Source organism: Anabas testudineus, chromosome 2 (assembly GCF_900324465.2).
Source record: "Anabas testudineus chromosome 2, fAnaTes1.2, whole genome shotgun sequence".
Taxonomy (NCBI): Eukaryota; Metazoa; Chordata; class Actinopteri; order Anabantiformes; family Anabantidae; genus Anabas; species Anabas testudineus.
This window is the reverse complement of record NC_046611.1, coordinates 24,686,141-24,707,567: the sequence shown is the minus strand read 5'-3', so window position 1 is coordinate 24,707,567 and position 21,427 is coordinate 24,686,141. Positions and strand designations below refer to the sequence as shown.

General features: G+C 41.8%; 1 protein-coding gene across 8 annotated transcripts in view; it reads left to right on the top strand.

Moving 5' to 3' along the window:
* Positions 1–21,427, top strand: part of ncoa2 (nuclear receptor coactivator 2) — a 50,501-nt gene that overhangs the window by 22,950 nt on the left and 6,124 nt on the right. For all 8 annotated transcript variants that reach the window (XM_026361673.1, XM_026361671.1, XM_026361669.1 and 5 more), the window contains 9 exons: positions 5,554–5,731; positions 7,292–7,480; positions 10,144–10,245; positions 11,167–11,307; positions 11,511–11,658; positions 11,813–13,166; positions 17,995–18,193; positions 18,332–18,538; positions 20,140–20,322. In XM_026361673.1, the coding sequence (XP_026217458.1) occupies positions 5,554–5,731; positions 7,292–7,480; positions 10,144–10,245; positions 11,167–11,307; positions 11,511–11,658; positions 11,813–13,166; positions 17,995–18,193; positions 18,332–18,538; positions 20,140–20,322 (2,701 nt within the window). The remainder of the gene's footprint in view (positions 1–5,553; positions 5,732–7,291; positions 7,481–10,143; positions 10,246–11,166; positions 11,308–11,510; positions 11,659–11,812; positions 13,167–17,994; positions 18,194–18,331; positions 18,539–20,139; positions 20,323–21,427) is intronic.

Below are 21,427 nucleotides of genomic sequence, written 5' to 3'. Positions count from 1 at the left end.
ATCACCAAGTGGAGCAATGGCCTCGTTGTCCCACGAAGGGCCACTGGAGTGCTCACGTATAATGTGAAAGAAAGCAACAGCCTGCCGAATGAATCGGTCCATTGAGCCTATCCTCTCACTCACTTCCTCCCTCCCTTTCTGGCTTACTTGTTCAGTTCGCTTTTCCCTCTCCCCCTTGCCGTCTTCTCTTCATTCGCCTCTAGATCTGTCCTGTCATGGAATATTTATAGCTCTCCTGGTCCAGCGTCACTGAATTGACATACTAACTCGTGACTAAATATAGCTGAGCACAGTCTGCATGCTTTCCCATCTGCCAGCAGCCCCAAAACACAGCATTCGGCCATTCACACACTCTCTGCTCTAGCCATGTCCCTGTCCGCCAACTCGGGCTCATTACAGGATGCTCTGAAAAGAATGGCTGCCAGCAGGAAATGTACCCACGCGGCCCATGACCCTCCTCCAAGGCCTCTCCTCTGCCCACTCTCATGCAAGCACAGAGTTATTGGGATGGCCATGAAAAACATTAGTCTGCTATGGAGTTTTGTTGTCTCTCATGTTATGGTACTGTATATAGTCTGCATTCCTGTCAGACTGCCCCTATGGTTGCCTTTCTGTGATATGACAACATCATAAGGAGACTAATGTGCTTTGAAGTTATGTTACGACACCAGAGATTTGGCACCATATTTATAGATGTCTTACTTTGAAAAGTGTAATCATGATCTTCTTACAAACTCCTTCTTTTAGTAAAAAAAAAACAACAACATGCATTAAACTGCAAGCAGACATGCAGGAAAAATGCAATAATATAAATCCATGTACATAACTGACAGTTTTAACAGTTCTTTGATCTCTGTGCTGTACCTCCATGACAACAGCATAGTAATGCTTTGTCATGCTGAAATATAGCATGTTTAACAAGATGTATACAAAAAATAGTCCTGTTTGCAAAGCATCAGTATCGTATCATAAATTAAGGTAACTCTTGGAGAGGAGGTTGTAGGGGTCAGACAACTATACCCTACACATAAAAGGGGACCAGCTACTGTAAAATGCTGTGGGAGGAGTCAAATATCAACACAATAGGATAGAGTGAATAAAAGAAACGGTTACTCTGGGTGTGGTGGTGGGTTAGACTGCAAATACATCTACATTAAGCCAAATAAATCTGTAAATGCATCATTCTCTTTCAATTTTTGCCCCATGTTAGTCTAAAGCAGGGTTTTTCTCAGATGAAACTGATGGCTTTATGTGAACTGGGAAAACAGGGAAATCTTTATAGAAATGTAAAGATTAATCAACATTGGTACTAACTGACTAATTTTCAGCTACTGTTGTTTGGCAAGAATTTCTAATACTATTGTGGTGGTTTAACTTGAAAACAGAAGACAGGACATTGTAACCATTCAGTGTTTAGATTCATGCTAAATAGTTTGAAACATGCAAATACATTTTGCTTTAATCAGTGCTAGTCATTCTCTTGGTGGTTGGTTTTCCAACTGTCTTGAAGGAGTTCTCAGATATGTTTAGCTCTAGTTGGCTGCTTTTCTTTCACTCTGGTCCAAATGATCCCAAAAGATCTCAGCTGGGTTTTGGTCAGATGATTATGGAGGCCAGGTCATTTGATGCATTGCTCTCCTCCTTGGTAAGGCCCTTACAAAGCCTGTTTTTGTGCTGTGGGTCATTGTCCTGTTGGAAAACAAATGATGGTCCAACTAAGCACTAACCAGATTAGATTGTGGGTTTCTGCATAATGAGATACTGGTGCATCACAGCACCTGATGGTTGGACTGTTTTCTTTTTTTCTTATCAGTAGCACTTGCCATTTAGGAACAAAGTCGGAGAGGCCAGACTGAGATGGTTTGGACATGTGTAGAGGAGGGATAGTGAATATATTGATAGAAGGATGTTGCAGATGGAGCTGCCAGGCAGGAGGGCAAGAGGACGACCAAGAAGGAGATATATGGATGTTATAACAGAGGACATGAGGTTGGCTGGTGTGAGGGTAGAAGATGCCCATGATAGAGTGAGGTGGAAAAGGATGATTCGCTGTGGTGACCCCTGATGGGGAAAAGCTGAAAGAGAAGAAGAAGTAGCACTTGCCATTCATGACTATTTTACTGTACATCAGCACAGCTGATGCTCTCAAGTGAATTAAGAAGGCACAACATTCCACCAAGGCACATCTGTTAACTGGAAACCATACCAGGTGTCACCAAGGCAAACATTGACTGCTTTGAAGAATCTAAAATATGAAAGGTTCTGCTTTGTTTTAACACATTCACGTGTTCACTACATAATTGAGCATTTTAGTATATTAATTTGTAGTACTCAGCTCTTGGTTACTCGGTTATTTAGTCATCTCGACTAGTTATATTTAATCAGAGCATTGTAATTAAGGTATTGGCTAACAGCATTATGCAAGAGTGTCTGGAAGAAGGCAAGAGTTGGCACTAGAAAGTGTTTGCTCTGTTTCTGTTTGCCCTACTTGTCCAGCACATGGCCTTTTTCCACACTGGGTGGAGTTACACAACCATGTTGCATTGTGGAACCACTCCTCTGCATGCAGTGATAGATGAGATCTCCAGTTTATTTTCAGCTTGTGCTTTAAGACAGCCAAGGGAAAATGTCTATGACAATGTGAGCATGTGTTAACCTGAACTGGGAGTTAGCTGCATCCCAAAATGTTGCCTACTCAAGTTATGTTATCTGCATATTTACAAATTTAAATATCTAAATAGATTTGAGAAAAAATATGCAGCAAGCAGTATGCTCAATATCCTAAAAATGTGTACATCTATTTGGTTAACAGAACATTTAAGCATTACAAAACTGAGCTTGTGATTTGTTGTAAATATGTGTGTGTAGGTAATGGTGGGTAATGATTATGTAAAAAGAGGTAAGGAGCAGACACCTTGGCAGTCTCTTATGTCTCTTATGTTACACCAACTTTTATAGCTTTACAACAACCAAAATTCCCCTTTAAGTGCTCTGGGTGATTTGATGGCCTAATTGACACCATCTTGTGTGTAATGGCTGACCTGGGGCTCTGTTCTTTCAATCATGTGCTCCTCCTCTTTCACATCCTGCAATCTCTGCAGGCACGTTTTCGTTTTTTTTCCTGTCAGCCACACTGATACTGAGCATCTGCATGAGTGATGGATGTACCCAGCACAAAGTTACTAAGATTCAATTTAAGATTCAAGATTTAAAAACTTTATTAATACCAGAGGAAAATTGTTTTGCCTTGTTACAGTTGCTCTCAACTCGGAAAGAAAAGGAACCACAACCAGAAAAATATCCACACCAACATTAATTCAAAATAACAATATCAATACAGAAAAATGAATATAACTGAAAAAGAATATGTAAGATGGTTGAAAATAGGTCAATAATATATGTCCAGGGTGGAATGGCAACAAATATATGACATTATTAATGATTCTGATGATTGTCAGTCCCCCACCTTCTAACAGAGAGGGGAGAAGATGTACAGTTTGATGGCCACAGGCAGAAAGGATCTCCAGTGGCGCTCTGTGGAGCACTTGATGTTTATCAGTCTCTGGCTGTACATGCTCTTCTGTCCAGTAGCACACCATGTAGTGGGAGGGACTGTCCAGCATTGAGTGGAGTGGATTGGAGTTTGGACAGCTACAGCTACAACATGTAGAGGGTCCAGCTCGATCCCAAGAATAGAGCCAGCCCTCCTGATCAGTGTGTTTTGCCTGTTAGTGTCTGCCACCTTCATGTTGCTGCTCCAGCAGACCACAGCATAGAAGATGACACTAGCCAATACAGACTTATAGAACATCTGCAGCACCATGCTGCAGATGTTGAAGGACCTGAGCCTTCTCAGAAAGTCCATCCGGCTCTGAGCCTTTTTGTACAGTGCTGGTAAGTTCTTTGTCCAGTCCAGTTTATTGTTCAAGTACACTGCCAGGTTACTTACCACTACTCTGATCTGACTTCCACCTCCTCCTGGCATGATGGCATCATCCACTCCAATATGGGGCTGATTGACCAAAGCTCGGAGGGACTTCAGTATCATCCTCTCGAAAGCCTTCATAATATGTGAGGTCATAGCTACTGGTCTGTAGTCACTGAGGACACTGGGACGTGGCTTCTTATTAATGGGGAACTAGGTACAACTTTTTCCACCCAAGAGGAACTCTCTCCAGATGCAGGCTAAGAATGAAGATATGTTGGAGAACACCACATAGCTGGGGAGCACAGGTGCACATCTCCCTTGGTCTGATTACATCTGGCCCGTGAAAGATCTGCTGAGATGGACAACATGTGGGTGGTGGCAGAGTCGTGTGAGGGAGGTGCAAAGGAGCCTGTAGTGAAGTATAGGGGGTTCTGAAGCTCAGCCTGGAATCTGTTAACAGAATTATTAAATTTGTTTGCCTGGACCGCAGTCCCCTCAGTCACCTGGGTGCTGGACTTGGAAAAGCAGCGAATAGTTTTCTTGGGTACGTGAGTGTCCACATAGAAATTGATGTAGTCAGTGATGCAGTCTTTTAGTCCATCACTATAAACAGCAAATAATATGGTGTGTAAAAACTCCCTGGGCAAATAATAAAGACAGTCCCACAGCCAGCAGTTCAATGTCTTTCACAGTTACATGACCAGGATGGCACCACCTGTTGTTGTTAATGAAAACGGCATGCCCCCCTCCTCTCCTCCTACCACACTCTCCTCACCTCCTGTCCCAATACACTGTACAGAAACTGTCTATATTAACACTGGTGTCGGGAATACTGTCACGCGGCCATGTCTCTGTGAGACGCATTAGACTACACTTGATAAAGATTTTCTCCTTCCTCACCTAATTCATCCATCTTATTATCCATTGATCTCACTTTGGCGATGTGGCTTACATTTTCTCACCTTCTCTATACGCATTATTCTTCTGTTCTTTATTTCCTCCTCGCTGTTTTCTGTCACCCCTGCATCCCCTCGTTGTCCTCCTTCTGATCTTGTCCCAGACCAAGTGAAATCCTTTATGCTGGCTGTCCTGAGTACCATCAGCTGATCCTGGGTGTAAACAAAGGAGCTAGCTCCATGGTGATGGAGCTGCTGCTTTACTCTGGTGCAGAGTATAGAACTTAATTTCCACACTTAATTTAATACATGGAAAAAAATTTTAAATAAATAAAAGACCTTCCTCACAAGGAAGAGAGCAACTGCAACAGGCTGCTGCACGACTCGCGCTTTTCTTTTTTTTTAGGCAAAAACCAGATGTGCTCCTTATGCCACATGAATGCAGTTATGCCACATGTGTTTACCTGTGTTAATAAACTAAATTAACCTTGTAATGTTGTTTGAGTGTTTCAAAGCTAAACAGAAATCGGAGGGTCAGTGTGTTTAATAATCTCTTCAGTTGCTATATTAGCATTGATAATTGATGGGGAGTACAGGTGGTCAAACACATTTTTACACACCTGCATATATTTTACCTTTTTTTTTTTTTTTTTTTTTTACAGATTTCTTCTGTATCAGTGTGAAAAATCCAATAAACAAACATGTCTGAACTCTGTTTCGTCCCTCCAGGCCCTGGACGGCTTCTTCTTTGTGGTGAATATGGAGGGTAACATTGTGTTTGTGTCTGAGAATGTGACCCAGTACCTGCGCTATAACCAGGAGGAGCTGATGAACACCAGCGTCTACAGTGTGCTGCACGTTGGGGATCACGCCGAGTTCATCAAGAACCTGCTACCTAAATCCCTCGGTTAGCCTCAAGCATATTTTCCCTGCCAGCATTCTCTTTGGTCTCTGGCTTTTTCTACCTGTCATTTTTTTCCTCACTGTGTTGTGTTCCACGTCTGCCTTTTTACCCCAACTCCACACGCATGTTGCAAAACTTCTACCTTTGCTCTTCTTTATACCCAACCTTCATTTTTGTTTTCTTCCTCTTGCCTAACACCCTCACTTTTCTACTTCTCCATGTTCAAATAGGCATGTTATTGGTGGCTAGTGGTGTCAGTTTAATAAAAATGCTTACAGGAGGAAAAAAAAAGCTATTGTTGTAAGCTATTCATATAGGGTTGGTATTGTGCATGAAACCTATACCTATAGCTTCTTAATTTTCTCTAGTTATTTGCTTTCACCCTTCTCTCCTTCCTCCCTCCCTTTTCAGCTAATTAACTTCCTTTTTCGGCTTCTGTCCCCTGTCAGCAGCGTCGCTCTCTTCCTATATTCTCATCTCATGCCCTTCCTTCCCCTTCTTTTCACGTTGTGTCCCTCTCTCTCTTCCACACAACCTCACCAAGTTCCTATTTTCATGTTCTCCCTTTCCCATTTCCTATTCACCCCTTGAAAATCTTTGTCTGTATTACTCATTTAATGAAAACAGGCCATTTATTTTTATAAGACATTTACCTTTTTCTTTTTGTCTTTCAATTTTGCCCTTTCTTTTTCTCACTCATCTTTCTCCTCTGTTCTACTCCATGCCCATTTACCATCCTACCTCTACATCTCCTATGTTAAAGAAGTGATTGTAATGTATGTCAGTGCACCTCATTAGGGGCTGTTTCTAAGTCCCTTCTCCACTTCCAACACTCTCCTGGTGCTTTGGATTGAGGTCTCAGTGCCCAGCCATCTGGGTTGGAGAGCAGCACAGAGCAGAGTACCCTGGAAACGATCAGTGGGCTGTGTCCCAGATACTGGGAGATTATCAATGCACTGAATGAGATCACAAACCAGATGGAGTGTGATGGGAGTTTGCTAGAGTGAAATGAGTTGTGTTTGTGTGACTGTACATCCCTCTTTTCTATGTGTGTGTGTGTGTGTGTGTGTGTGTGTGTGTGTGTGTGTGTGTGTGTGCACGTGTGTGTGTGCACACGTGTGTGCGTGCATGCATGTGTGTGCGAGAAACCAACCAAGCGTGCATATCTACTAGTACATGTGTGTACATGCATGTTTGCTTGCACCTATGTAAGTGTTGGAGAGATGAAGAAAGATTGGCAGTAAAGTTTTAGAGGACATGCATATGGAGGCCTGGCTGTGATGCATGGCTGTGGATAGATGGCACAGGGCTCAGGGTTCTCCAACTGCTCATTATGACTGATCTCTACCCAGCAACTGCTCTCTCCCTTTTACACTTGTTCCGCCTTCATTTACTCTGTCTTGTTCTCATTATGTCTTTCACTTGCAGTGTGGTAGCCTCTTTGCTTGTTGGAGTTCCTTATCTCCCTATTTTTGTTGTTCAGTTTTGGTTGAAGCAAATATTTGTCAAATAAAGTATTCTGGAGGTCGCATTTCACCCTTTTTCATTCTTGCTTCCCTGTAGTAAATGGCGTCCCATGGTCCAGCGAGGGTCCAAGGAGGAACAGTCACACATTCAACTGCCGAATGCTGGTCAATCCCCACAGCAAGAGCCAAGACGAGCCACATGAGCAGGAGTCTCAGCAGCAGAAATACGAGACCATGCAGTGTTTTGCTGTTTCAGAGCCCAAGTCCATCAAGGAGGAAGGAGATGGTATGAAAAGAGAGAGAGAGATGTGGGAAAAAGGGAGTAGTTAGACTAGTTGGATAATCATTTGGCACTTAAGTAACTACTTTATAGAGCTACCATGGACAAGAATAAAAAAACAAAACAATGCACAGTGGTTTTTAAAAATAAATTTATATTTATTGTAAATTATTATAGAGGTTTATCCTTATAACTGGTGGAAAATGGTATAAACAACTGATGAAGAGTGGTGTCACACAACTTACACCCATGAAAAGTTGAGTGACACAGAGGAGAGTAGAGGCTGGGCAGCTGTCATTAAAGCCCATCTATAATTCATGTACATCCCTCAAAAACCTGGGCTTATGACTCCAAGGGAAGGATGTGTTTTAATCCTGTGTATTAGATCAGTGCACCTGTCTTTTCATAACCATCAAATACTTTTTAACACAGCAGCATACAGTGGCAAGAAAAAGTATGTGAACCTTTTGGAATTTCATGGTTTGCTGCATTCATTTCTCATAAAATGTGATCTGATCAACTAAGTCAAGAGTATTAACGCATATAATATGTCTAAAATAATAACACCAAAAAAATCTGATCTTTCATGTCTTTATTGAGAACAACCATAATGTGTAATATGTGAACCCTTGGAATTAATAATCTCCACCCCTTGGTAGCAAATAAACTCAGCCAGGCGCTCTCTGTAGCTGTGGATCAGACCTGCACATTATTCAGGAGGAATTTTAGCAAATTTTTGTCAATGTGCTCTTTGGCAAACTCCAGGCTCGCAGCAATGTTCTTTTTAGTAAGTAGTGGCTTCCTTCGTGGTGTCCTGTCACAGACACCTTGCTTGTTCAATGTTTTACCCACTGTAGACTCATGAACACAGATGTTAACCAGTTCCAATGATCCCTTCAAATCTTTGGCTGCAACTCGGGGTTGTGCTCTTGGGGTCATTTTGACTGGCCGCCCATTTCTTGGTAGAATAGCCACAGTCCCAAAGTGTCTGAATTTGTTTGTTTGTTTGATTGATTGTTTGTCTAACTGTAGACTGGTGAATTTCTAAAGTCTGTGACATCACTTTGTAACCCTTTTCTAACTTGATCAAGAATTCTTGATTGTAGATCGTCTAAAAGTTCCTTTTGTTGAGGCATGGCTCATATAAGCGTATTTTTCTTGTACAAGCAAACTCAAAACGGTTGAGTGTTTTTTGTCAGTCAAAGTAGCTCTAGTCCACACCTCCAAACTTGTTAATTTTGACTAACACATGACTCCAGTTAGCCTTTTTTAAGTTAATTATTCATACTTTTATTATTCATACTTTTTCACTTCTAATGTGAGGTTGTTATGGTTGTTCTCAATAAAGATCAAATCTTTTTCTATTACTTTAGGCATAGTGTTTTTAATACTCTTGACTTGGATGAAGATCAGATCACATTTTATGAGAAATTAATGTAGAAAACCATGAAATTCCAAAAATTTCACATAGTTTTTCTTAATAATAAATAAATTACATTTTAACTGCATAAATCCTATTTGTCCCATGGCTTGCATCATTCCCCACTGCCTAAGTCCAACTCTGCAGTTAATTAAAACAATAAGTGAAAATGCATTTCACTCCAAGTGTAGTCTAAACCTGTCTTTTCTCCTCTCTGACTTCTTTTGTTCACCAGCTGCTTGCCAGCCATACTTTGGCAAATAGACTAACTAGGAATCATGCCAGGGGTGGGTGGGTTGGTGTGTGAGAGAGAGAGAGAGAGAGAGAGAGAGAGGTTGAGTGAGTGTGTGTGAGCGAGAGAGAGAGAGAGAGAGAGGCAAAGCAGGATCAGTGGTTAGTTGCAGGAATTTGTCCAACCATAGACAGAGAGAGGAAGGAACGAGAGAGAGAGAGAGAAAGCAAGAGTTCTGAGAGAGATTCACAGATCTATGGGCCGGACCACCCATGAGGCTCTGTTTACAAGTCAGAATGAGGTATGTATGTGCATGCATGTTAAGCCCATGCATTTCTTTGCTAGAGAAATGTGTGGGATTGTGGGTATTGCTGGCACAGGAAAGTTAGATGGCAGACTTTTCGGGGTCACCCAAGTCCTAGTCCTAGAGTTGAAAGTGTGTGTGTGTGTGTGTGTGTGTGTGTGTGTGTGTGTGTGTGTGTGTGTGTGTGTGTGTGTGTGTGTGTGTGTGTGTGTGTGTGTGTGTGTGTGTGTGTTAGAGGCAACTGTCATGATTGAGCGATGGAAATCTTTAATGTTGGGCCAGGAGGGGTGTCATCAGTGTGAGATGGCACTGTAGGTGTGACCAGCCGGAGACACAGGCACGGAAGTGCACATACGCAGGCATCCATTCATACACACACACACATACACACACCTTCAAAGGTCACACTTCATCATTTCCCTTGCCAGCGATGGCTGCTCCTCCTCATGAAAGGAGCGAAGCCCTGATCCCCATGCTCATTAATAACTGTATTAATTATGCTGCTAGGAATAACATGCATTTCATTTTCTTTCCCTCCCTCTGTCTCTGTCATTTATGCCCCTATCCTCTCCCCTCCCATCCCCCTTCATCCCTTCTGTCTCTGCCCTGTCCTCTTTGTTTTATCCTCTACCTTTATCTCTTCTTTACTCTGCACATTCCCTCTGTCTGCTCCACTGTCTCCCCTTTCGTCTTCTTGCTTTTTCTTTTTTTAGATTTGCAGTCGTGCCTGATCTGTGTGGCTCGCAGGGTACCCATGAAAGAAAGACCAATGCTTCCCACACATGAGAGCTTCACCACGCGCCAGGACCTGCAAGGTACATGAATCAGTCAGAGCCAGGAAACACAAACTATTATAGTGTAAACAAAACACCACAAACTTGACGAAGACTAATTTTTTTTTTTTTTTTTTGTGATGGTAATTGTTTTACATTGTGACTCACCTGTTAATTCATTATTTAATTTGACAAAGCATGTTTGAGTAAAGCTTTGCCCTGCATTGCACAAAGTAATATATTGCCCCAACTGAGGCACCACCTCATCCCATGTCACCACCCTATAAATCACTGCATGCTGCAGTTTGGTATTTAAACATTATTATATAGTCGGTAAAGGCCCCTAGGATTGAACATCCCACCACTGTCTCCACTCTGGGAGCTAAAGTACCTGTCTGAACTCTGGCGCAGAGATGCAGACAGTTGTCTGCGTTTCACCTGGTCTTTAATGTGATCATACTATTTGTGTGTGGCATTTCTTCAAACAGACACTCTCTTACACAAAAACACACAGTTATACATCAAGGCTTCTATAAGTGAGTTTTCATGTGTTCTTAGGGCTCCATATTTGTAGATTGATTGAATGAAATTGTTATAGAAGACTTCTTATGATTTTTTGGAAAACACTTTTAGCAAAAAGAAGAAATATTGCCTATTGAGTAACTAACATTGTAAAAGATTTGTGGATGTTTCTCTATTCAGTTTTTATGGTTGCCATTCACCTAGCAGTCTTCTTATTGGCTGCTTTAAATCATCACTGCCTCTATTTATTTTGCATTTCAGTGGTGGAAAGCTTTTACACTACCTGTGTTTACACACCTAGCTTGGTTGGATTTGCTAGTTATACTGAGGGATATGAGTGATATTATATGTCCATGAACTCAGTTGGTTTGGGTTTGTGCAAGTATATAGAAATTCCTGCTGTGTGACTAAGGCCTCCTTAATGCAATGCTCTGTATTTAGGTAAGATTACATCCCTGGATACCAGTCTGTTGCGGGCGTCTATGAAACCAGGCTGGGAGGATCTGGTGAGGCGCTGCATTCAGAGGTTCCACCTACAGAATGATGGAGAGATGTCTTTTGCCAAGAGACACCAGCAGGAAGGTAATGCTGTTGGACTATGCTGTTTAATAGTTTCAGATTCTGTTGTTTGAAAGGACTTGAAATGGTTTTAACCAAAGCTGATGGTAAATTGGAAGACTGCGGCTTTGAGAACATCAATCCAATAACTAATAACCTGCAGTTGCATCAGTAAAAAATGTACAAATGATTAATCTGTGTGCATCTGCCGGCGTGTCTATGCACAGTGCTCCGCCATGGCCAAGCGTTCAGCCCTATCTACCGTTTCTCCCTCTCTGATGGAACCATTGTGTCAGCCCACACCAAGAGCAAACTGGTTCGCTCACCCGCCACCAACGAACCCCAGCTCTACATGTCCCTACACATTCTACAGAGGTATGTCTCTCAAATCAGCTGCAATGTAAATGTCCAAAAATAATAAAATAATAAAAAGTGATAAAATGATAAAAGTCACACTTTTACCACAAATGTAGAAGATGGAACAGGCAATGAAAACTGTGCTATGTGTGTGTTTGTTTTTAACTTGTAGGGAGCAGACAGTGTGTGGAATGGGTCAGGACATGGGTCCTGGCAATCAGGCCACAGCGATGGCTCCCAAACCGATGAACTCCTCCACCCCCTCCATGACTCCTCCAACCCCAGGCAGTTTGCCAGGTTTGGGGCCTCAGGGCCAAGACACTACGATCAGCAGCAACAGCACGCCTTTTTCCCCTCCAGGTCCTGCTGGCCCAAGAGAGCCAGCAGCCATGGGAGGCCATATGCAGGGCTACCGTTTTGGCTGTCCCCCCCCACACAACCACATTGGGGGAATGCAGCCACCACAACAGGGCCCAAACTGGAGAATGAACAGCCCGTCACGTGCCAGCCCCAGCCCGGCCGGTGGGCCCCACCCACCCCAACAAAACTCTATGCTGTCACCCAGGCACAGAGGTAGTCCTGGGGGGGCAGGTAGCCCTTGTGTAGCAGGAAGCTTGCACTCACCCTCCCCAGTAGGGATGTGTGGTGGAGGGCCTGGAGGTGCAGGCAGTAATAGCACGACTAACAGCCATGCTAACAGCTACACTAGCAGTTCTTTGTCAGCTCTACAGGCCCTTAGCGAGTGCCACGGTATAGGACATGGGCATGGACCGCCTCACGCACTTACACTGGGGTCTCCAGACAGGAAGATAGGCTCCCCAGCTGGGGTCACACCAGGATCAGGGGTAAACACTCATCTGATGTCAAAAATTGGAGGAGGCAGTGGTGCTACTGCTGGTACAGGAGACTCATTTGGCCCTCACACAGAGGTGGGTCAGGGACATAGCCAGACCCAGACAGAGAGCAACCTAGGTGAGGCCAAGGAGGAGAGGGAGGGGCCCCCTGAGGGTCTCGACGCTCACAATCGTCTTCATGAAAACAAGGGCCACACCAAGCTATTACAACTGCTCACCACCAAGCCAGAACCACTGGAGACGCCCCTTTCCCCTGGTGCAGGAGGTGAGGGCAAAGACCAGGCTGGGACAGGGGCTCGTGGTGGCCACACAGGAGGGAACACTCATGCCACATCCCTTAAAGAAAAACACAAGATCTTGCACCAACTTCTTCAGAACAGTACATCTCCGGTAGACTTGGCCAAACTCACTGCAGAGGCCACAGGCAAAGAGCTGGGCCAAGACCAAGCCCAGGGTTCTAGTAATGCAGCACCTGGGGCAGAAATTGCACCTAAGCAGGAGCCCTTAAGCCCCAAGAAGAAGGACAATGCCCTTCTACGCTATCTACTGGATAAGGATGACGCTGTATTGAAGGACAAGGTCCCAAAGCTGGAGCCTGAGGAGGTGAAGGTTGAAGGGGGCAAGAATGTCAAGGTGGAGAAACAAGACGCAGGATATGACCGGGCTGAGCAGGTCGGTTTTCCACATACTCTTTGTGTGCACATTAACAGAGCTGTTAGAAATGTTTTTTCCTGTCCTAAAACTGATTTTGTAACCTCCTTTTCTTTAGCTTATTGCAAAAACCAAAACTTATTTGCCCTGTACTGCTCCACTTGCCTTCCCCTCTCTGTCTGAGCATTAATCTGGGTTAGCTAGCAGATGTTGGCTCCTCAAAGTCCCATGTCCACACAGGCTGTTACAGCTAAACTCACGACGGTCAGGCAGTGTAGAGGTCAAACAGCATTTGTGGCATATATACAGTTGCAGTCAGATTTACTGTGTTTTCATATACACGTTAGACTTCATGCATGTTTTTTATACACGTATATAAACACATCTGGTCCTTTCACTGCCTGTGTGTTGGCAGCACAAGCCAAGGGAAGCTATCCACCAGCTTCAAACAACTGTGACATTTGGACAGAGCCCCTGTGGTTCTTCAGCTATTTGATTCTGGTTGCATTTGGCCAGATTCCTCAGGTTTGGCTCGGAGCTCAGGTCAGGCTTGGCGCTGAAAGAGAGAAGAGGAGAAAAGAGTAAAAGGGAGCGAGCAATGAGAGTGTTGCTGGTAAAACTCAACATTTCAGTGAAGCAGAGGCTTCAGCTCACTAGTTTGCTAGTGCAGGAAAGAAAACCACTGATTAGTGAGACACATAACATTTCATACAGGAAACCTGTGTATGACGCACTCTCTTAAGCACACATGCACAGCACTGTCTTTCTGCTAATATACAGTAGTTCTGTCACAGACCTCACTGCTAAACCACAGAATTACACAAAATTTTTGATGAATGCCCTTCCCCTCTTTGCTGTCCTTATTTCTCTCATTACTATTCTCCAGTTGGGTAGCCTGGCTTACATGCATGCTGCTAAATGTCACCTACATTAAACATTCTGTAGAAATGCACATCGACCCTGTCATTAAAAAAAGTAAATCATTATGATTATAGTCTGGAGAAGGGTGTGAAAATATATCCAGAATATACTGACTTCCTTGAAACAAAGCAAAATCACTGCAGGTATAACCAGCTTTTTTTAAATTGCTGTGTCGTTTCCCTTCTTCGTTGTGGCACATTTGAGCAGAAACACTGTGGTTTTCCCATGCAGAGAGGAAAGCAGTGGTACAGAATGTCAGCTAGCCATGCCTGTTAGCTGTGCATGTACTGTATGTGCCTGATCAATCGGGTACATATGAATAAGACGAAAAACTGATTGGATGGATAATAAGAGCTGCTGTTGGACTGAACAAAGAAGGAGAGATGAGTGAGGTGTAGATACCCCCAGGAGAGCCCAGCCTCAGCAGGCAGAGTGAAAATGATGAGCCATATGCTCCTCCATGTCCTCTCTGCTGCCATGGAGATAAAGGGGAGAGGGAGTGGTGTGTTTGCAGAACAAGCTACATACAAGAAACAAAAGATGGAAATAGAAATTGAGAGAAATAGTTTTAATGTCTTGTGGCCAGTGTAGTACAGGCAAGAAAATAAATGGTTTATGAAATTGGTTATTTTGTGCCTTGTATTGACTGTACTAATGAAATTCTGAGATTAACATATTGATGGCAATTAAAGCACTTGAACAGAAGCATATCATTGCCATAATAATTTAGTTATATCAGCAACTAAATATCAAATTTGAAAATGTTATGCTACTCAACAGAGACATAGTTAAAATGTTTGACTTATATTTGAATTTGCTAAATAGTTATTAATATTCAAAAGCTATTTTTCTGTTACTCTATTTCATGAAGCCCGTTATAGATGTAAAAAGTCAAAAACTTACATAGGTTTGGTCAGATTTAGATGCTAAAATTAGAAATTTCAGCATCAAGGAATGAAAGCATGCTTCCCACAAACAGACAAGTGCTAATGTTGCTAGTAATAAACCAGTCTACAGTATTTCTGAGATTAAACAGTTAACAGTTTTGGTATCTGTGCATTGATATTTTGCCAAGTGTATAGTAGTTCTGTCTTGTGTTTATATATAATTTTAGGTTTCTGAAAATTTATAAACACGAGCAGGCTAATTGTTTTGTTTTTATCCATTGAAGTAGTGTTTGGTGGCGCCCCACAAAAGTCTGTGCAGCTGGGTTCAACAGAATTTGAACTGTCAGAACAGCTGCTGCAGGGCACTCATTGATTAAGGGAGCCATACATAAGGTCTGCCACGCAGCTTTGCTGTCAATTTACCCCTGTGGCTACTTCCGGTATTATGTTCACTGTGGTCAACAAAGCCTTTTACTCATAACCCACAATTATAAAAGAGATGTCTGCACAAATGTGGACAGTTGAACAGATTTCACTAACTAAAACAAGGCCATTGGTTAGACTTGAACTAAACCAGTACTTGATGTGTGTGTGTGAGCTGGTTTCTGTTCCTTACGGTTGAATTCCTGTTTGGCCATGCTGGCAAGCTGACTGTACTAATTAAAGAGTCCACACATCCTTCTCTTTACTAACCTCACCCCCTTTCTTACTATCTCTCCCCCTCTCTCTCTCTCTCTCTTCCTCACTCCTCCCCATGACTGAGGGCTGAATTATTGATGGCTGAACTAGAGCTAAATGAGAAATCAGAGCAGAGCGGGAGTAGTGGTTTAGCTGATGGCTGAAGGACCTATGGTATAGATACGGTCTAGTCCTAGTCCCATGGGTCTATGGGAGGCAGGATTAAATGTGTGTTTTGTGTGTGTTTCTGTGGCTGTTTCAAACAGTGTTATGTAAACATATTGTCCGCCAAAGGTGGAATAGAACAGCACAGCTGCAATATCATTATTATCATGCATGTAATCAATTTATTTAATGTTTCCCTTTCACTTTGTCATACTAATTCTGAAACACATTTCTTTTATTATAAGTTAAATCTGACAATGACACTCAAACTGAAAAAAATCTAAATTGCTCTGTGGTAGGAGGGAAGTGTTTGTAGCTCTAAAATCACTGCAGCTCAGCCTCTTTTTTGTTTGTTTTGTTGTTTTTAAAAGAAATAATTACTACACAATCCCTCTCGCAACTTCTCTTTTTGCTGACTCATTCTAGTCCAAAGCCCCAAAAACATGACACAGTTAACAAATCACTTTACAGTTACAGATTCTTTCAGTGTAATTTATGTAATAAGAGTAATTACCAGCAGCAAAGACAGAACAAAAAGCACTTATTAGTAACAGTCCCAACAGTGGCAATTGCTTATAGAAGGTTTGCAGTTAATTTTGCAGCCACTCCTGAGGACTTGCCATTTCAGCTAATTAAGAGGGTGGATAGATTTTCACAATTTTCATTCTTTTTCTTTTAAAGCTCACAAAAGACCAATGCAATTCGGGGGTGAAAGGAGTTCCTTTGATATTTCAGGGTGGTGTGCACAAAGTACCAGGACTGTAAGTCCTTGAGCTGTGTACACAAGTGTTCTGTTGCACAGCAGCTATGTTTCCTTTAGTAGCATCTAATATAAATTAGAAACATGTACAAGTAGAACAGTGAGGGAGTGATGTTCTCTTATTGTACAGTGTGTCACGACCATTAGTACACTGTGATTCCAAGTGTGCTGCACTCTGGTGGCCACACGCTGTCAGCACAGTTTATTTACCTCCAGTCCCCTTTGCCTCTCCAGGAAACACAAATATTAGTTACAGGTTTTAGTTTTTGTCTGTCAGTAAAATTAAACGTAATGCACTTTTTAATCCAATAAATGTTTTGTACTTATTTTCTTCCTTTATTGATATTATCTTATATTGCTGTTTATAAAGCGAATGGTGATCAATCAATACTGTAGGTTTTTGATGTGTTTTGTTGAACTGCTAAGAACTGGAATTCCTGTTATTTTGTCCACCCCATGTGTGTCAAAGTGAAAAGAAGAAATCCAGAGTGCTACTGTCCAAAACCATTTTCACAAGACCCACCTTCCACAGTCATGGCAGCTTTTTAAGTTCAGCAAGTGAAACCAGATCCCAGCGAGCCTTTGTCTTTGTTTAAGATAGTTGTGTGAAAAACTAAACAAAACTGGCTGGTTAGTCCAAAGCCCAGCTGTGTAAAATGCCGCCTTGGGCTGTATTGAGCTGGCTCAGTCCAGCTGTTTACAGTAGGGGGCAGAGAACAGTTCAAACTTTGGCACCAACCAAACTCCTGCTGCTCTCCAGTGTCTCAGCAGAAAGCTGTTGCCACATGTTCTCTGTCTTTACCGTTTTCTTGGTTTACTGGGAATAAAAATAATATTTCTAATAACATGACCATATTATAAATTAATAGAGACTGAACGATACAGACATGATATGATACTAATTTAATGACGGTGACAAACAATAATGAAATAAAGTGTAAAGTTAATTATAGAAAAAGTTGTAATTCTGACTTACTTACTTCTTGCAGTACCATAGCTGACATACTGTATAGCAATGCTGCAAGCAGTGTAACAATTTCCTACAAAATATCTTACTTCCCACAATAAGTATATTTGTTCTTAAACGTTCTGGAGTTATAAAAAGGGGAAGCAATTGTTGTGCAGGTAATCTGAAAGCACCAGCTGAGTGGTATGTGAGTCTGATAGACTAAGGCAAGTAAGGGAAGTAAAGTGTGGCCTAGATTTGATGGAAAGTGGTTCATTTTATCCCAGGGTTGCTGTTGTATTACAAACAGGGCCAAGTCTGCTGTTCTCACCTCCCAGATGAAGAGTGTTCATGCAAATGTTGTTGTGTTTACATGTCACACGTATGTTTGTGTTTTTACATCTGCAGGTGATGCAGCAAAGCCTAACGTAGTCATCTGTTTCTTGTTTTCACACTTTTTATCCCCTCTCTCTCTCTCCCCGTGTTCTCCAGACCTCAGAGCTGGATGACATCCTGAACGACCTGCAGAATGCTCAGCCACAGCTCTTCTGTGAGTCGAGGCCTGTGTCGTTGCCCAGTCCCTTGGACAAACAGAACATCATCAATGACATCCTACAGATGTCCGAGACCAATCCTGCCATGGCAGCACAGCAGCAACACAGGGCCATCGGGGCTGGCATGGGTCCAACAAGTGAGTCTCATACGTACTTGGAGAAGAAGTGCATGCAAGAGTAGTTAAAACCTGTTGAACCAACCTCTGACCTATTTTATTTACTTATTCTTTTCCATTACTGCACATTTATTTAAAACCATTTATTCCTGCCTTTAGACTTTGGAGGTGTCCGACCAGGCCAGCCAGGCAGAACCCTGCCTGCGAGGAGTGTGTCTCTGGACATGAATGTTTCCCCCCAGCAGCCCTCATTACAGTACCCCATAAGAGCCACTAGTCCATACACTATTATGCAGCAGCAACAGCAGCAAGGCATGGTGGGAAGTCACGGAATGATGGCTAACCAGGCCGGTATGGTCAACACAGGTAGGGGTGACATTATTGCCTTTGTACTGCAGGTTCATAATGTTATTGTCTGGTATCGTCTGCTCAAACAACGATTCATGCTTTGATTTAGTTTTGTACACAACATAGAAATGAACTTGCCATAGAGCAACACATGTCTTCATAGATGTTGTCTTATACACTGTGCTGCACATAACCACACTTACAAACAAAACAAAGAGACGTTCACTCAGCGTGTCCTAACGTTTCTATCAATCATAGCTGTTTCCTGTCTCTTTTTCAGTTTGGGCTCGAAAGGAAATGTAAATCTGATGTGTGATTTCTAAAAGTGGCAAAAAGGCACTTGATGAAGCATAGTTACATTATTTTCAGATGCTGAGCAAAGATCTTTTTCTATCTGTGAACATCCTTTTGCTCAACAATCTCTGCTGTTCGCAAGTCTTTCTGGTCTTCCGTGTTGAAGGCCGTCCCAAAGCTCTTGCTTCTGCTTTGAAGAATGAGGAATGAGGAGGCATTTCGAACCATCAACAAGGATGCCATCCTTCACTGATGTTTTTCAACAGTCCAACACACCCCTGTATTTGAAATCTTCTAGCAATTCAAAACAGCAGCCAACCAGTTCTCAACTAATATCAAATGTAGACAAGTGCATAACAACCTATTTACATTTTGATGTTATGTTTTCAGGTCCATCTTCTAGTTACAAGTAGTATATCTGTGTTGATGCAGGCTTAATTCTCCATTACTAGAAATGTTTTTCTCTTCACGATCTGCCATTATACCCATTTAAGTCTGTATCTGGAATTTCTAATAACATGACCATCTTATTTGTTCTTAAACGTTCTGGAGTTATAAAAAGGGGAAGCAATTGTTGTGCTGGTAATCTGAAAACACCAGCTGAGGAAGGAAAAGGAGAGAGGCTGAGGACATCTCAGCATATATATATATATATATATATATATATATATATATATATATATATATATATATATATATATATATATATATATATATATATATATATATATATATATATATATATATATATATATATATATATATATATGACTTTAATTGTTTATATTTTCCATCTATTCAGAGATACATTTGGGATAGTAAATAATGTCTACAAAACATAAACCATTCTACTCATAACCCACATTACTGAATAATGAAGTTGAAAACATATTATAAATAAATTATCATGCTATAACAATGAAATTAAGACTGAACGGTTTCATGGAAAGGACATGTAATGTCTCTAAAAACTTTTTTTCTTTTTTCTTTTCCTGCGTTCTTCCTCACATTTTCATGCAGAGCGACTAAGACACAAGGAAAAAACACAAGTGAAGGAAATCTGGATGTAATGTACCTTTTGTGTCTCACTCAGACTGTGACATATGCCATAGCACAGTGACTCATTTCCTGTGACAGGAAACAGTCACTTGCACTGGCACAAAGCTTTTCTCACTGTCACTCCCACATATAATCAACAACCCCCAGTACCACAAACATGGCTTTTCCACTTATATTCCACTGTTGCATCATGGAGACAGAAAATGTCCCCTGACATCTGAACTGAGGCATTTCTCATTTTTTCTCGTCTCCCTGTGTTCTTTAAGGTCTAATGGCTCCAGGTGGCCCACGGCCAGGTCTTCAGCAGCAGGAGGGCTGGATGGGTTCAGCATCCGGTCCTGGGCAGCAAGGTGCCATTCAGGGCAGGATGGGACCGAACAATACTCCCATGAGGCCCACCAGCCAGCCAGGACCTAGGCAAATGCTTCAGTCCCCAATGATGGCTAACGGTGAGAACACAGTGATACATGAACAGAAGTTACACCTAGATGATGCAGAATGGGAATCTACATTGCACTCTATATAAACACAATAGATCCGTTCTTCTTAAGGAAGCAACGGGTTCTAACATAAGAGAAACCAAATGTAAGACTTTATATTTACTTGAACCCAGCTTTGTATCAGTTGTAATTATAAGCTGTGCTATATCTAAAACCTGTGGTGCAGGAGGACTGATGAGAGGCAGGTGGAAAAACCTGAACTCAACCATGTACATTTACAATCTATGTAAAATCTTCTTTAAGTGCCACCTTGTGGTTTCCAAAGTAAAGCGCACACATTTAATGTGGTACCCAAAAGAAGTGTTCCCACTTCCACTTCCATATTTTATATTTTAATCAGTTGGTTTTTTTACACTGAAAAATACAATTTCATGTGAAAATAAATCTCTATAAAGAAATCTAAATAATTAAAAATAGAAGTCATTACAGTGCTGAACCTGTTGCGATGCATCTCAATCTGCACATCTTCCCTTCCTGCTTTCCCAATTCGTATTTGCAAATCTGCTCAAGCTCCACCAGGTTGCTTGGCAATTCTGCTTGAACAGGCTTTTTCAAGTCCAGCTGCAAATTGGATTATGGTCTGTGCTGTGACTCTTATCTCCAGAGCATTGACACTTTTTTCTTTCTTTGACGCTTGTAAAGCTTTAACTGTTTAAGTTTTTGCATGGCTTCTGTCACTGGTCCCCTTCCTGTGGCTTTTGAGGACAGCATGCTCTAGGCAGATTTACATGTACCATATTTGTTCCATCTCCTAATGATGGCTTTAACTCAACTCAAAGGGATATTCAGCAACTTGGGGAATTTTTTCTGCTATTCATCCAATGGCTCATGCATTCAGTATGTTCCTTTATATGGAGTTGGCTTGGAGTGCTCTTTTGCCTTTGTAGTTTAGTTTTTGACCAGTATACTGAATCACCAGTCAATTGAATATACCATCTTACTTTGTAGAGATTTATTTTCATTTTTTTCTGTTGAGTGTAAAGTAAAAAAGGCAAATTAAATTGATTATATTTTTCAATGTGTAAAAACCATTGGTCCATGGCGGAGTGGGTAC